At 40.1% G+C, this 17,518-nt stretch overlaps 1 protein-coding gene across 11 annotated transcripts in view; it reads right to left on the bottom strand.

Annotated features, from left to right (window-relative positions):
* The window catches only part of EYA4 (EYA transcriptional coactivator and phosphatase 4), a gene marked incomplete at both ends in the record, with an annotated part of 138,387 nt that overhangs the window by 57,126 nt on the left and 63,743 nt on the right, over positions 1–17,518 (bottom strand). For 10 of the 11 annotated variants that reach the window (XM_081998270.1, XM_081998267.1, XM_081998272.1 and 7 more), the window contains one exon: positions 15,500–15,549. In XM_081998270.1, the coding sequence (XP_081854396.1) occupies positions 15,500–15,549 (50 nt within the window). Of the gene's footprint in view, positions 1–15,499; positions 15,550–17,518 lie in introns of those variants that run through there. The other variant, XM_081998269.1, reaches the window with a different exon arrangement.

The following is a 17,518-nucleotide window of genomic DNA, read 5'->3' as shown; positions in this document are numbered from 1 at the left end:
TTTGCTATCACCCTCTCTTTTTGACCCTGTGCCACCTTGAGATTCCCTGTGCTCCCCGACAACTCGGTGCAGGTATGTTTTGTCTTCGTTAAATCTATGCTCCCCTCTTTTCACACCGCATGAGCAAACGCCACGGGCCTTCGCTTTTGTTAATCTATCATACGGCTATTGCTATAGTAATAAGCAGATACTGTTTTACTGAAAAGGATATATGTATTGGATATATGTATTGCTTCTTCATGGGTCCAGCGAGAAAATATGACTAAATACTGTGAAAAATAATTGATTATAAATTCAAGTTTATTTTTGCTGGAAGAGAAAAACTGACGTTTTCTTTTCCTGCCTGAGAAATAAAACTAAGGTGATATGGTTAGGTTTGCTCTGGTGATGACTAAACACAGCAATGAATTTAGAAGGCTTGGATTGTTGTGCTGTATAATTGCTGTAAACTATTATTTGCTTAAAAGTCAGTAACTGTATGGTTTCCCTGGTTTCTGATTGACTGAGACATTTTAGTTTAGTTTAATGTCATTTAATGTGGTTTCCAGAAAACCATAGTAAACTGTCTATTCTAGTGCACTCAGTTGGCCACAAATACACATTAAATTATTTTCTTGCTGCTTTCTTACTTTCTTTGGGAATGAATGTCATCTCCCTGACACAATCAAAAGACAATGTAAAATTAATTTGGATTTCCACACTTGTGGATAACAGATAGAATAATTTCTAGGAGCCATTTCTGGATTCTCCTGTTGGACATGTAGTCCATTTGTCTAAAGCCAACAAGTATTAAAATGAATAGATAAAAATCAAGATAAATTGGGGTGGGGGGGAGAGGGGAACTTATTAAATTATTTACCTCGGCATAAACTTCCAGCTCACCCTCTCTATGCTCAGGTGATTTCTTCAGTTACAAAACACAGGTCTACACTAGCGAAACAGTCACTGAAAAGGTAGATAATGGGAAGACTTTTTTCGGTATGGCTCCCCTTCCACCTCACCTCCCCACCCTGCAATCTGGGATTGGTTTGATTTGATGAAAGCAAATGATAGTTTTATATGGGTAACTATTATATTCTGATGTAATAAACAGATGCACACACGAAAAGCAAAGCTACACAGAGAAATACCTTCTGGCCAGCTGGATCCCAGCCTTTGAGATCTCTTTTCTGGGCTATCTGAATGTGACAGCCACAGGTTTGATGTGGTACGGTTTTAGCTCGGGGTCTATACTCCAGGCACTGGAGGAAGTATCTGGAAAGAGGTAATGTGGTGTCTGAACACATATTTCCCGTCTTCTCAAAGAAAAAGGCAGCTGGTTGGAGAAAACCACTCCAGGAGCCGGACACAGAATTACTAACTAATAAGCGGTGCGGACCAGGGACTGGTGAGATGGCAGAGAGGACAGCAGGGAGCTCAGTTCTCGTAGTCCACGTACAGGCTGGCCCACCCTGGGCTTGGGCTGTACACCAGCACGGCTCAGCACCCGCTGGCACGCCGCAAACCCTGCCACAGCTTGGGCTCAGGCGGGGGCACGTTTCACACACCTCCACAAGCCCGGCCACGCAGCCCACAGGCTGCATTACGTGGTTCCTACTCCTGGTGTGAACAGAAAACACGTAAAGGGACACAGGAGGTTAAACTCATGTTTAACTCACGTTTAACCTGCCGCTTAAAAAAAGGTGACTAAAGTAAGTTTTGAAGTCATTATGTGAGCATTTACATAAATCAAAAGCAATAATGACACTGCAGTTCCACAGGGAGCTGTCAAGTATCCAACTTACATGAAATACAGACTACCAGTTTACAGACACGTAAGATCTAAATTCAGGTCTTTGGATCACAGGGCCACATTTTCAAAGAGTATTTCACCCCACAGCTCCCATTTCCACTTCTGATCACTTCCAGATGTGATCAGCGCTTGCAAATTCTGTGGTTCTTACAACATGATGAGTTGTGTCATAAACAAATAACAAACGCTTCTGTGGAGATGGCTGAAATGCAAACAGCAAGCCTGTGGCCTTCCCTCCTATGCCACAACTTCTGCAGAACAACTGCTCAGAGTCTCATCTTAAAAATCTGCCTGGAATTTCAGAGTACTTTCTGCACCTCCGACAGGTGACCTGGTCAGAGGTAAGGAACAGGTGACAAACCCGGTGACTGGAGAATCTCACTAAGTCTTTCTTTGGTGTTTCTAAGTCTAATTTGAGCAACAAAGACAATTTCTCACATAAACAGCCGATCAGCTCTGCCAGTTACTAGCCTGTTGCCAATCTGTCCTCCACAGAGTTAGCCTTTGAAGCCACACTGCTTACTGCACACAATTTCAAAACACCTCAGGGCACAAGAGTCTTATTTTAAGTGAAATGAGGAGATGACTTTTGAAAGGGCTGTTTGAAGCCCTGATTTCCTATGGACAATGAGTAGGGGATGCTCTAGCACCTTCATTCCTGAACAGGAGAAACGCCCTCTTCCAAAACACGTGTTCATGGCGGACTGAGGTGGAAAGAAGCGTCAAAGCACAAAAAGTCCTTCAAATCCCTGGTACTCACCCACACATGAGAAAGAGGAATTTCCAGGGATAAAGTCATCACTATCATATCTTCCAACCACCTTTTTCAGAGGGAAAGGGATATAATTACTCATACCCCTTCCTAGGGTGCTGGAGAAACTTTCTTTTGTAATTGGGGAGCTCTTTTGTTTAGATCTGATGTACCTGTCAAGTACCCTTCATTCTGGGCTTCTCTGTGTAGTAGTGGAGGTACTTTCAGCAAGGAGGAACATCCCTCCCTTGACCCGCCACATAAACACCACCACCAGTGAAGATGTGACGGCTGGGATGCCTGGGTTCAGATATTGGTGCCTGATCCATGTCTACATTTTTAATTGCAATATAGTAATAACATTATTAATTGCAATATAATAATGTCAACGTTATTCATGTAAGACAATATTTAAGGAAATCTAAAATTGGGAAATCAAGGATGAAAGGCTGGGAATTTTTGCTGTTGGCTTCAATGGAGCCCAGACTGCACGATGTAAGTATGAAATCACATTTGCATAACAAGAGAGTAGAGAGTGGGTTGTGTCTGACTTGCCCTGAATTGAAATGTCTGTTAAATTTCAAACTAGTTATTGAAACATGGTTCTTCTTTACCAGCAATTGCCCAAGGGAGAAGAAGCTCTTTCAGGTGGGCTGTGTTAGAGTGATCATACCTCATTTCAACGTAATTTCTTTAGCCACCAGTACAGGGGCCTGCAAAAACTTCATCCACCTCCAGAAAGGGTAAATTATGATGACAGACTGGGCAGAATACAGGAGTTGCCAAAAACTTGGTAGTTTTCATGCTCCATTCAAACTTCATGTTTCAATGCAAACATTCTGAATCTTCGCTGCCTTTTTTTTTTGTAAATATAAAATACAGAGAGTTATTGGCAAGCAGTCTTAACATGGGAAACATTAATGCATCTCACTTTTAACAGTGAAGTTCCCCTTAAAAGTTAAACCTAATCTGAACCTTGGCTCCCAAGACAAATATTCTGTAGTTTACCTCATGTGGAGCGCATTATGATTGGCCTCAAAACAGTTTGTGTCAAAAGCAATTATTTCTGTTCTCTAATTGCAGTCACAACAACGAGTTAGGTTTAGAATATAAAATAAATATATACAACTTTCTGACTGCCTGATGCTTTAACTGCTTCAGCATCTGATCATTCCTGTGAGGTGTAGCTGGGCATAGCCATTCTGGATGGCAAGGTACCCTAGACGTGTTGCACACATCCCTTTTCATTTTGTCCAGGAGACCTTATTACCTGCACACCGGAAAGAACAGGGAGATTATTGCATCCACTTTAATAACTAGTTACAGTCAAAACAACTTCTATTATTCTGAGCAAGAGAGAGAATGATGCCCTGATAAATGTTCTCATGCTGGCTGCCCTTTACAATTGATATCAAACGATTACATTTCATTTTGCTTCACTGTTTGATTTCCCCAAGTCATTTTATAATTTGAGACTTAAAGCATGCACACAGTTTTTATATACCTTTTTAATTTGGGGTGAAGTAGGTGATTTTTCTAAGAGTCAATAAATACGTGTCGCTGAGGACCCTGGGGCACAATACCCCCCAGATTATCCCCTTGAGCCACAAGGAGGGGCAGGTCTGTCACGCCTCCAGCTCCAGCTCGGCCGATCCCCAGCCGGGCGGGGGGATACCGGCCTGCCCAGGCAGGGCCACGGGAGCGGGGCACGGGCAGAGCCACGGCTCCAGCCCCGCGCCGCCCCGCACAGGCGCGGCCGCACGGGAAACCAGCCTGCCTGGTGGAAACCGTCCCTCGTAGCTCCCTCTGCTGAAAGCCCGGCTTACACCAAACGGTTTGACCTTGCTATGACTTCCGACAGACCGCCTCGCCTTTAAAAACCATTAAATATCCACTTCTGTCCGAGTCCTGAGGAAAAAGCAGGGCAGGAGGAAACAATCCCTACAGTGTGGCTGGGTTTTAAGTTCACGCACATCTATATTGCAGACGTGAGACTGTAACTTTACGGTATTTAGCACAGGTTCCCCAGTGGTTAAGAACCTGGTTTGCGAGACAGGGCACTAGGGTAGGACATGTTAATAATAACGTGATTGCTTTTTATAATTCAATTATTTTTGTTTCTTGGCAAATTTAAAAATATTACTGTTGTGAAACATGGTATAATAATGAAATGCTAGGGGAGATGAATATGCTTCTCCAGCGCTATTTTGAGAAAGTCATGAAAAGCACTGCATCTTTGAGAGCACAGGGTTTTTCTTCTATTTAATTTAATCTACATAATTAGAAGGAAAATAAGACATAAGCCTGAAATAACACAGGAATAAAACATGATCTTATGTCTAGTCACCTGCCAATTACTTCTACACCGAAAAGCAAATAAAATCACAAAAAACTTTAAAAATTAAAGTGACAGAGATTCAGTTGTAAATTGAAACAGAACTAAAATGAAATTCATCAAACAGGATGTTCTCCCTCTCTGCCCTCTTCTACACTTGCGCCTCACAATAAATAATTCTGCTAAAAAGTTGATACATGGAATTGCTCTATTTATTTGGGCACTGCATATGACTTTCTCCATAGATCTGCCAAACATACCTTCCCACAGACTTGCCGCTTCAGTCTTGGGCCTCTCCTAAATGGCAGACAAGAATCCCCTATGAATTAGATTGAGACCATCAATTTCACAGTTAACCAAATCCAGATTTGAACTTAGATTTTCAGTTTTGGGCCCCTCACTACAAGACAGACATGGAAGTGTTGGAGAATGTCCAAAGAAGGGCAGCAAAGCTGGTGAAGGGTCTAGAGCACAAGTCTTATGAGGAGCAGCTGACGGAACTGGGGTTGTTTAGTCTGAAGAAAGGGAGGCTGAAGGAAGACCTTATCGCTCTCTACAACTACCTGAAAGGAGCTTGTAGCGAGGTGGATGCTGGTCTCTTCTCCCAAGTAACAAGTGATAGGACAAGAAGAAATGGTTTCAAGTTGCACCAGAGGAGGTTTAGATTGGATATTAGGAAAAATTTCTTCACCAAAAGAGTTGTCAAGCATTGGAACAGGCTGCCCAGGGAAGTGTTTGAGTCACCATCACTGGAGGTATTTAAAAGACGTGCAGATGTGGCGCTTAGGGACATGGTTTAGTGGTGGACTTGGCAGTGCTAGGTTAACGGTTGGACTTGACGATCTTAAAGGTCTTTTCCAACCTAAATGATTCTATGATTTTAAGGCAAGTATATTTCATGCTTCAACGGGAGGTAAAGTTGCCTCTGGTCTACAAATGACATAAAGTAATTTCCAAAGAAATTTGACAATAATACGGACTCAGATTGCAGTAAATTATATCACTTGGCAGCTAAACTGGAGAACTAAGTCCAGAATTGCCAACACAACTCAAGACACACGTTTGGATATATGGAAAGCTTTGCAATTTCTAACAGAAAGGAGCCTGCACAGGCATCTTATGAGACCCATAAAGAACCTTATCAGCTGGAAAGGAGTGTGTAAATTCTGAGGATCAGATGAAAGTTTTTTGCCTTTTTTTTTTTTTAAATAAAAGCATTCAAAAGGAGAAGATAGAACAGACAAACCATCTGCAATGTAACCACATAAAAGACCCCTGGGCAAATCCAAACCCATTAGCAGAAGTGCTTGACAAATCTGCCAGAGAGCCAGATGCTGCTTATGGAGGAGTCTCTTTCCCTCCTTGTCATCTGGAACCTCTGACTTCTGTTCCCAAAGGAGAAGAACGATGCCTGGTGCTCAGACTCAGCTGTGTGTGAAGAGAGCTGAGACACAGAATCACTCACTGATAAGGCTACCTTAACATAAAGAGACGAGACCAAGTCTAAAATATTAAAAACAGTTTTAACACTCATGTGTATAACATGTGGAAGATACAGATGTTAAAAAACAGAAAGAAAACTTGCAATTAGTTTATTTGCATGTGGTCTCTTTTTATATGCGTTTTTTTGGTTCACTTTATTCTTGTTTCCTACTTTTTTTTCCTAATGATTGATCAGAATCTAGCAGGATGGCAGAAAGGTGATTTTTGGCATGTTAAGTACTAGCACAGCATACTAACGGCATGGTGTTAGTTAAATGCTTACCAAGCACATTGACTGACTGATGGTATTTAAATTGCTTGAACAGGTTGTGAAATATCAAGCCAAGAACTTAGACTTAAAAATATTTGAGGAAAAAAAGTGATTAATTTAAAAAGTAACCTGTACCAATCTCATAATACGGGACTTGGATCTAAATGGCCAGCTTTTTTTAATGTCTGCATTCTTCTAGGAATCTATTCAACTGGATTTGAAATGCAAAGTAGGTGGAACCAAATACTTTTACTATTCAGACTCACCAGTGGCAAAATATATTTGGAGTATCCAAGAGGTCAAAGACACTGGAACAGAGTCTGAATTAGTTCTCCTGTGCACTGCTGTAATCTGATATGACAGAGCAAAAAATAGACCAAGGAGAGAAAGAAAGAAACAGAGCTCCTTCTCATTGTGATTACATGTGCTGCACTTGAAGAACGAACACTGCCATTTTATGGCTCAAAATCCAGTTCAATTTTAGGATAAGGCTCTAAGAAACTATTGGATTAAGTAACAACACTTGCAGCTATAACCTTGGGTCATATTCTTTTACTCAGAATTAGCATTTACCCTATCCCAAGGCATTCCTGAAGGTTCAAAAGTATTAAATTCTGATTGCTATGTTAATTAATACAGAAATATATTCACTCCTTTTCCCTCTCTTTGAATTTCAGGAAGATGAGGTGTACCAAAGAGTACCATGAATTAGCAGATGAACTGATTCAGTATAAACTAGTCAAAATGGGGGTGGGTGTGCAGGGAGGAAGTACAGAGAGGGAAATGGAAGTATAACGAATGCTTGCCTTCTAAAGGTCAATTACCTGGACCTCGCCCACCCACTTTGCAGAGCAGTAATATACTCACTTTACACAGAAATTAATTTCAGCCAGCCCAGTGACTGCCAGACTGACATCTTGGAACTGCTGGCAGTCCCAGGGCACTTGGCAGTGAGCTAACGAACGCTGGCTGTTCCATAATGCAGCATGAAGAACGGATGTAAAAGTGAACTTAAATACCATCTATCTATGCAACTGGTTATAGCTCAGGCTGTGTGTTTGGCTACCAGTGCCCACACCATGATCGGACAGAAGCAAGCTGTGTCACAGGCAGGCGGGGAGGACACTTGCCCACTCACCCGCACTGGTATCTGATCCATCCAAAATAGATGAGTAACAACCAAGTGCACGCTAAGCCCCTGAGATGGCTTCGGTCCTGCTCCCTCCATGCACCTGCAGCTCCAGCTAGAGAAAGTGGACGGGGGAGAGTGACAATAGCCTTGCAAATGGACTCAAAATTGCATTTGATTGCTGCCACCGGCATACGCGTTACATTGTGCCACCTGTTTACCCAGTAGTAAAGGCAGTAGAACATACATTGCTATCATTTCTGCCTGGTGTAAAAATAGCTGCCATGGTTGCCCAAGTTATGCTATGCAACAGCACCCACGTATAAAAGAGATGATAAAGGGGATGGGAGATACTGATGGAAGAACTGCACCGCGCGCTGCTGCACCTGTGCTGCTAACAAGTTGTTCTGAAATGGTGACTAATGGATTATATTGATTATTTCAACATGCTTTCAGGAATCTTTGATATTCATGTTAAATTGTCTGTATACATTTTTGCTTAGAGGTTGCCATTCCTAGTTGAAACTAATTACTATAAGCAAGTTGGTTTTAGTGTGCTGCTTCTATACGAAATTTTGCAAATTCTTGTTGCCTTCTTTTCAGTTCTTCAGTAGCCCCTTTTCTGGTTTTAGTTGTTGGGGGTTTTCTTGGCTCTTAACTGACATTAATACTTAGTTATTGACACAGGTCAATAGAATATTGGGTTTTGTTGCTTTGATTTATTCCAAAGTTTGTCCCACCATTGATTCATGTTAATGGAATTCTTAACACTGACGTGATCTGGCTTGGGATCACCCAGACAAATTATTACTAATATAATGGAAAGTATGTTACGGTTGATTTTAACAAAAGAATGGGAATTTGTAACAGACCTGAAATATAAAAAATACATTCATTCTACTGTTAAAGCCACATGGATCTATGAATATAAACCATTCGAATACTTCCCTGTGATATCACCAGTTACCATGTGTTTGCACTCTAAATAGATTATTGTAATTTCTGTAAACATATCATATATATTTTTAGAACTCTTTGGGGGCTTGATCCAGAGCCAACAAAAAACAACGGGCAGACAGTGACCAGCTTCAATAGGCCTCGGGTCATCAGAAGACTGAATTTCTAAAGTTAACGAATGAGCACATCAGCGTACAGCAAGCAGAGAGGTAACACACAGACTGCTCTAAAAATAGGAAAGACACGCGCTGCCTGAGAAGACGACGGACATAGCAAGGCAACATACTTCATGTTGCAACCCTTGTGCAATTGTTGTGGATGCTGTGTGTCATTCAGTTACACCTATCTGCGTAGTCATCTCACTAACTATATTATTTTGATTGACTCAAACTGCCTAAGTGGCATGCAGACTAAATATGTGCACCAAACCTTTAATAAGTAACAGATTTGTATAAAACATTCTCTCGACTGAAAGCTAAGCCCGCGTGTCCCAGAATGTAGCCTTTATGAGAAATCTTATTCCACAACATAGTTATTTTAAAATTGGAAAATTGTGATACTTTTTTTGCCAGCCACTGTCTTGACTGAGAAGTCTGGACTTGATCCTGCCAAGCATTTGTCTTAGGTGAAGCATTTATAACTATAGTGGCCTCACTGACATGAATGCCCTATTCTGACAGACATATACTATCCCTCCTGTTGACTGGATTTTTTTTTCCAGTTCCCAAAATTACTTGTGGCAATCTTTCAATTTCAACTTTATTTATTCTGTCTTTTCACAGCAAATTTGTGTTGCTATATCTGTTCCTCTTTATAGTCTGCCCCAAACTCAAGAAATACTACAGCTAGTCACAAAGTATAAAGAATAATTTTATTTTTGTATATATTCCCTTCTGGAACTAAACATTTTTGCAGAAAAGCAGAATCTGTAAAACCAAAATAAATGCTTTCATTGCCTTTGCTTATACTGTGTATCTAGCTGGTCGTCTTGTAATAAATCGGCAGTGCCACAGGTGATTGATTGCTGGTGGAGTCTGCATGGTTGCTCAGGAGAAGAGGGATACAGTAAGCTGTCTTCACAGTCGATAGGAAGAAGATCAGGTACATGGCATCTCAGGGGTGCCTGTCTTAAACATCTACTTCAGAGTGAGATGAATGTCACCTTCAGAGTCCTCTCATTTTCTCAAATGAAGCCCATTTATCATGCCGTTATGATCTGCAGATTATTTAGTGTGAGACACAATAGAGCTACACTACTCCTGACTCAGAAAAGCATTTTAAAATTACTCTCTAGCCAAGGTAAGCTGCTAGATGGTTCACAGACAACAAACACTTGCCTTCTAAAATAACTTTTAAGACATGGATGTAGAAGAAAATGAGGGAGCGTAATGTGGCTAAACAACACATATTGAAAGCTTGGTAGTCTGAGCTTGCCCGTTTTTACTGCACAGGCAATACTATTTATTTTTCTGTTATAATTGCTGAAACTTTAATGACAATTTCCATAGCTATTGCTGTCTCTTCTTGCTTGGCTGCTTCATTGTAAAGCTCCTCTTCACCATGTAACACTAAAATTTGTTGTTCGCCTCTTGAACTGCAAATGAATGGGAAGGTACTGCTGGTCTCGCTCTCCTAGGAATTGGTATGCAGAGGGCAAACTGTGTTCAAACAGTCATGGGAAAGGCATGACAGCTTCATCACAGAATCTGTCAGATGACTTGTAAAGCTTGGATTTGGGAGTTGAGGAGTTACAATGTTCGATCTGGTAAATATGGGCAGTCACATGGAAAGCCAATACCTGACTGAATCAACCATCATCATCATCCTGAGATAAGACTGTGCCAGTCTTGTTGAGGGAATTAGTCAATGAAAGAGCAATCTCAGGTGTATTTTACACAGTCCAAACTGCTGAGAATGAAACACTTTTGATGATCTGGTTGTCCAGAATAAGATGCAGAAGATACATGTTATTTTCCTTTTCATTATTGTTAAATCTGTGGATGGCCATGGAAACACTGTTCAGTAATGCAGTCACGCAGTAGTAGCGTAGCTCAGGTACAGCAGGTGTAGTCAACATCGCATTCACAGCCGTGGCCCCAAATTGCAAAGGAAACAAACCTTGGTCGAGTGAACTGAATGTGAAAACCATGGTAGCTCTCATTGTCATTCAATACCATCTATTTACTTGCAGATACATTAATGACAGTAGTTGCCTCTGGACAGGTACATGCACTCTACATCCTGACCAATGAAAAACCACAAGTAGGTATCAAAATGAGACCAGTGAGAAAATGTGAAAGCCTTCTCATTCAGAAGTTCTAAGAGAGACTTTTAAGATGAAGAGACAGAAACAGGAATTAGTATATTTTAAATTTTACTATGTGGTGCACTTTTAAGCAGTGTGGGTGTGGAAGAACAGAACAGCAATCGTGTGATGAACGGCTGCAATCTATGCTAAGATACTCACTGAAACCCATATTAAACTGAAATATTGGAGACCTTTTTTAAACACATAAAAAAATCCCTCTGTGCTTTTCTGGACAGCCTGTTTACCTGGCAACTGTATCTGTGTATATGATTCAATATTCACCAGTGATCATCATCGGTGAATTTGTAGTTCAGTAATACACAGGAACGAACTTTGTCTAGCTGGTACTAACACAATAGCTATAATGCTTCTGATTACACTCTTCTTACAGCATCTGATAAAGTTTTAAAAGGGAGGATTTACATAAGAGTAGCTTCTTTTCCCTTTCTTTTGCTTTTAGGAATTTTTAAAAAAAGTATATAAAGGAAAAGACAAGTCAAGAAGAATAGACATAACATGAGATATTGGATCCACAGGTTCGTAGTAAAAATTAGAGTGGAGGGCTTCTTAATCCATAGGGCTTAGCTTTAATTTACCAATACAAAAATCCACTGCCCTTCTGTGAATACTCAAGTAATGCCTTTTTGACACCACTGTGTATTTTCACAAGTTAATTTTTTAGCTAACTTTAATTCCAAGCTTTCAAAACTACTTTTGAAAATCTTCAAGTTTTCCCTTTCTTCCCCATAGATATCATCTTCACAATATAAAGATCATGGTTTAAAGAAGGAGAGTATATGAAATATATAGCCATTTTCCTTTGCCCTTCCAAGAAAAAAAGAAACTGTGTCTCAGCTGTCAGAAAAATCTCATCATTCTTATGCAGACTCTTCTATCCCCTTCAGAGGGTAACAAAGCATGATTTTTTTTTTCCTATTATCAGTGGACTTCGAGGAAGCAGCAGAAGACCCTGTTAAATTTCCATTTGCAGGGACTTCCTCTCTCTTCCCTAATTTCTCTCCCTCCTATTTCATTTTATAGCCCAGAAAACCCAATACTTGCTGCCAGATCTCAATTCTTGATGCACCTTTGGTCTTACAGTGGAATCTCTGGCAGGCCCGATGGGAATCGAAGGAGGATTTGGGGGTAGCAGAGATTTGTGCATCAAGCAGTCTGTTCATGCAAAGAAAGATGCTGCCCTGGGATGTGCAGCCAAACCGAATGTGCTCTAGCTGAGTGTGAGCAGGAGCCTGGGACTTGGTATTTATGTTATTAGACTTCAGAATGACACATATTCTAGCATTTAACTTATTTCCACCACAAGGTCTTGGGTTATGAGACTATATGTGTAGCTTACAAGTTTTAAGGCAACAAAATGCTCCCGTATTAGAATTAAAATGGCTTATTTGATTATCTATGTAAAAAGAGAGCTTGTTAATAACTGCAAACAAGTGAACTTTCATGTACTGCACTAGCCTTCGGCGATTCTTGTATGGCATTAAATTTAATGTAGGAGCTGTTCCGCGTACTTGGAATTGCTACCATTTTAAAGGATACCTGTCATATAAGAAAATTAAGAGCAACGTTATGTTTATAGGCTCTGAACACAGGAACTTCTCTACCTAAACCCGCTAGTGAATTTGATACAAGGCCAGCGTACCGGAGTTGTCACTCATGCATGTTACTCCTGTCTCGTCCAGAACTGTAGTATGACGGTTGGCAAGTCCCAACCATTTACTGCCTCTGTCTCAGACACCAACAGCTCCAGAAAGCTCTAAACATTTTGCATGACAGGACAGCTATCCAGACTTGCAGGGTGAATTTGATTCTTATTACAAACTTATGAAGAAAGATTGCCATAATATTGATACAGCCACAATACCACCATGGTTAGGTATAATACCACCATTTGTGTATCATATCTAAACATTTGGGCATAAGAGGAAGCATTCACAACCACTTCGTAGGGATTTGGCAAAATAACTCCCAAGAAGCTCTGACAGAATTTGTAAGACAAAGTCGTTTGTGGATCAAAGTTTTTGACAAGAGATAGGGAAGAGTCATGCATGTTTCCTTTTGTGTTTACAACTTGTCTATCCACCGCGACTTCAATTCTTAACTGCAGTTCCCTCTCCATCTGGCAGTTTACCTGTCTGTCGAGATAACAACCATTTTTTATAAATAAATGCTAGTGAGGTTGATTTTTACTGCATGTATAGCTGGAAACTTCTGGAAAGCATTTTTTTATATGCTGTACAGATTAGTAAATTCCCTTAAAAAAAATTTACTAGTCACATCTGCAGTTTGACTATTTCTTTCTAAAAGACAAACGAAGGCCAAGCAAGACAAAGAATCTGCTGATACACACATGTCACTCCAAGAATTCTCCTGACAAGGTTCCCACACCCAATTTAATTACTTCCCTACTGTAAAAACACTTTCCATCTGCATTTATTGTAATAGTTTCAAATCCAAAACCAACAGACTATAAAGCTAGCTAAATAAATGAATGATATTGGCCTTAGGTCCCAAGCCAGGAGCTATTCTGTAAGGCTGTGTGTCTCCAGCATTCGTTTTTATGCTGATGTTTCATTTTATGTGCAATGTTTTCACTTAAGACTTGTTTAGAGAAGAATTACCTGGCTCCAGACTTTAAAGTTTTACGTGCCGCGCGGTGCCCTCTAGTGCCGCTCCAGCCAAAGGTCTGTCAGAGATTCCCCTCGAAGACCAAAGTCACCTCGCCACTCAAGATCTGACCAAAAAATCCCGCTTCAGGCTGTATATGCAGCACTGCACACGCTGAGGCCAGGAACATTAATCCCAACTGTACCTGAAATATCCTCAAACTGAGGCCGTGGAGCTCAAAACGAAAAGCATTTTTGTTTGAAAACGCACCTTCAAAAAATGGAACTGTACCAGATTTAGCCCCACATTGACTATTTGTAACATGGGTTCCCTTTCGCACTTGGAGAAAAAAGGTATCCTATTCCTCGGGTTTGGTATGAAGAATTTCACTACAGCTCACAAGAAATTTCATGCTATGCAGAGGTAATGGCAGGACATTATACTCTGGGTCCTCAGGGTTGCTGCAATATCACAGTTTGATGAAACTACATCAGAGTATGGACTTCTTCATAATTTTTAAACACTTGAGATATAACCGTCTCATTTGGACAAGCAAGACACTTAAAGCTATGCACGTGCACAAGTGTTTTGCTAAGATGGGATTCTCCATGCCGTCAAAGTACTTGGAAGAGCTTGACCTTTATAATAAATTTTATTCCAAAGTAGCAGCACAGCAGACAGATTTTTCATTCAGAAGTTACTAAATGAGGACTGAAGGGCACAACATGCCTCCACTGAAGTCCAGGGCAAAACTCCTACTGATTTCACTCAAAGCATATTTGGACATTGAATTTTGTATTCCCATAAATACATCCAGTTCCTACCAAACTAAATGAAAGGATGCATTAATAACTGATATAAAAAGCTAATCAAAGCAATTCAGATGGTGCACTGTGCAGCTCAAGCCACAGTTATTATATTGGCCTTGGATATTGCAGGTGACCCCCTGAGGATCCTGCTGCAACAGCGGTATAAAGACATAGTTAAGGATGGGATTTGGGGGCAAACCTTGAATTACTTTGCTTTTCTGAGTTTTAATCACAATATTAATGTGATGTCAGGTTTGTTTTGTGGCTCTCCCCTCCCCATTAAACCTTCTGAGTTTTTGTGAGATTGAAAAAGGTCTTCTAAATAGGAGCAAGACAAAGACAAAAGCACTTCAAGCCACAAAACTTGAAGAAAATCATCCACTGCTGCTCAACAGCTTACTAATCAACAAGAAGATGCACACTTGATGGCACATCTAAAACAACTACTACTTCACCTGCTCAAAATTATACATACATGTACATATATGGGCAAAACATGGAAATTAAATCCACATTTCCACGTTCATGAAATTAGCAAAGACTAATAGGAAAAGTCATTTTATAAACAATGTATGGCCTCTTCCCAACTTAGGAACACAGTGGCGTGTTTTGTATAAGTGAAAACAAAGCAGTTTTGATAAAGGTGAAAACAAAGAAGTTTTGATGAAGGTGAATTTTCCCAAATAAACTATATTATCAGTAAATTCAAGACTCAGGTATGCAGAAAAAGGATAAACAAAGAAAGTGACATTTGATTAGACAATTTTCCCTACATTATTTAACAGGACTCTTTTAAGTTGAAGGTGACAATTCAGTGTTATGGCACCATCTAAACTGGACAACCTAGACGCTAGCCCACATACTTAACTGGGAAAAGGGAAAAAATCCCTTCCAGAGGGAAAACCATTAAAATTAATCCAATCATTTGTTCTTTGCAAAGCAGGTCTGTGGCACTCCGATGCTACGTGTGAGCAGCACAGCTCCGCCTCGCGCCCCACCACCGCGCTGCCGTAGTCGGCGTCTGCCGGCCGGTACCGTACCTGGGATTCTGCGGCTCTGAACCATCTGACTCTGTACACGGTTTCTTGACCTGCAAAAGCAAATGAGCGCCAGTTACTCTCACTTGAAACACAACTTCCTCGCTCACAGTTCACGCACTTTACAGCACTTAAAGTGGATCCAGCTCTGCTCGCCATGATCTCTATAAAATACTTCCCGCATTTTACAGCAGCAGTATGCAGTACTAAACAGTGTGTTTCATTATTATCCCATGAACAGCTGCCAACTGCACTTCCCCAGGCTCCATTACTATGTAAAATGTTCGGCTAAAATAGCTTGGGATTAGTCTAACTAGGAACAAAGAAACCAAAGAGCCAGGTTCCCCACTTCGAAACGAGAAAGCCATACTGTTCTCAGCTCGGTAAAGAAATGTTTTCCCACTTGATACTGCTTCTGTTTCCTGCTAAAGCTCAATATAATAAACACCAGATTCTGGGGCAAAGCGCAGTGTTAGCTAAATAATTCTTGCATTAATTTTCATTTTGTGAATCTGCTAACTGTATGTTAACTGTGTTCTCCTAATGCATCAAAGAACACATGCACCTTTTCCATACATATTTGCAATACATAACTACATAAAGGGTATTTCAACTTCTGTATTAATCTTTGCAATACATTGCTGTTAGCTAATTAAAGGTGAAAACACACATCAGTTTCAAATAAAAATAGAAAGCTGTTCTCTTGCAGACTAGATATCTCCTTGGGATCTTCAGGTTTTCCTGCAAAAAATTTAATTGTACCTTCTGGTAATCTAAATTTCTTGTACTTTCAGCAGAGAAAAAAACATTTTGATCACTTGTGTGCTAATGTAGAATCCAGGGTTGCATGGGAGGTTTCAAAACTCTGTTTTTAAAGCCAGCTAGAAACATCATAGTCACTCAGACTCGACGCGACTGACACAATACAAAGAACATTCCCATTACAACCAGCAAGCATCCAATGCCAGTTTTCAGGAATACCTTGCGTCAAGAGACTCGTCTACATATTTTTGCTACTTTAAAAGAATTTCAGGGAAAAAAAATAATAGTAACTGACTCACTTATGTTGAAGTCATTGGCAAAATATTCACCAACTCCAACAGAGAAAGGATTAGTATTTTCCCTAAGTTCCCTAACTGAATGTCATGCAGCATCTCCCATAGATGTCTGAGTACAAGCATGGTTCTATAGATGGTCAGTTTTATCCTTCATTCTAGATACTGAAAAAAGCAATACTGTTGCGTCAATGGTTATTCATAGAAATCAATTCTCAGTAGCAATAATCAAAATTTCCCCATGATGATAACTTAAAACTGTAGCAAACACAAAGGATCTTCTAGTTATGTTTTGCTTGATTTTTACTACAAAACATTTTTTCAACCTATCTAGTTACTCAGTTTCACCACCACTATTTTTCCTCCTCTTGAATTGTTTCTTCACTGTTCCTACTGTGCTACTCCATGGACTTGGTAGTCGCAGTGTGCCGTGGAGAGATGCAGTTGGTGCAGCGGCTCAGCATGAGAGACAGCGAAGGCCTGCGTAAACCCAAAACTCACAGGCACGATCTCATAAACATTCAGAAGCAAGCATCATTGCTATAGTTTTATGTTCACCACATTGTTATTAAAGTAATGTTAGATCTGAAATACGGTAAAATACTTGAGATATAAGCACATGATCGAGTACCAAGAAAAATGCCCACAGTGTGTGTTAATATACAAACAAGAGAAATACCCATTCAAATTAGAGTACTGAATGTCAACATCACAGGCAACTCTTCAAAAAATTCAAAATCATTCAGACACTGAAACTGAAACAGCCTTTCCTTGAGAGGAAACGCATACTTTCAGAAGCAGATTGTCTCAACCGAGTTACACAGAGACTTGGCCAGGAAAATCATCTTTTCATTTTACATATAAAATATAATTAGAATACTTAAAAATATAATGTATTTTCAATTGTAAAATATATGAAGTATAATAATATAATGTAATTCATTAAAAATATAAATGCATCTAATTT

This window comes from Phaethon aethereus (assembly GCF_964289735.1).
Source record: "Phaethon aethereus genome assembly, chromosome: 3".
Lineage (NCBI taxonomy): Eukaryota > Metazoa > Chordata > Aves > Phaethontiformes > Phaethontidae > Phaethon > Phaethon aethereus.
Note: the sequence above shows the minus strand (reverse complement) of the source record. Positions and strands in the feature narration are given on the sequence as shown.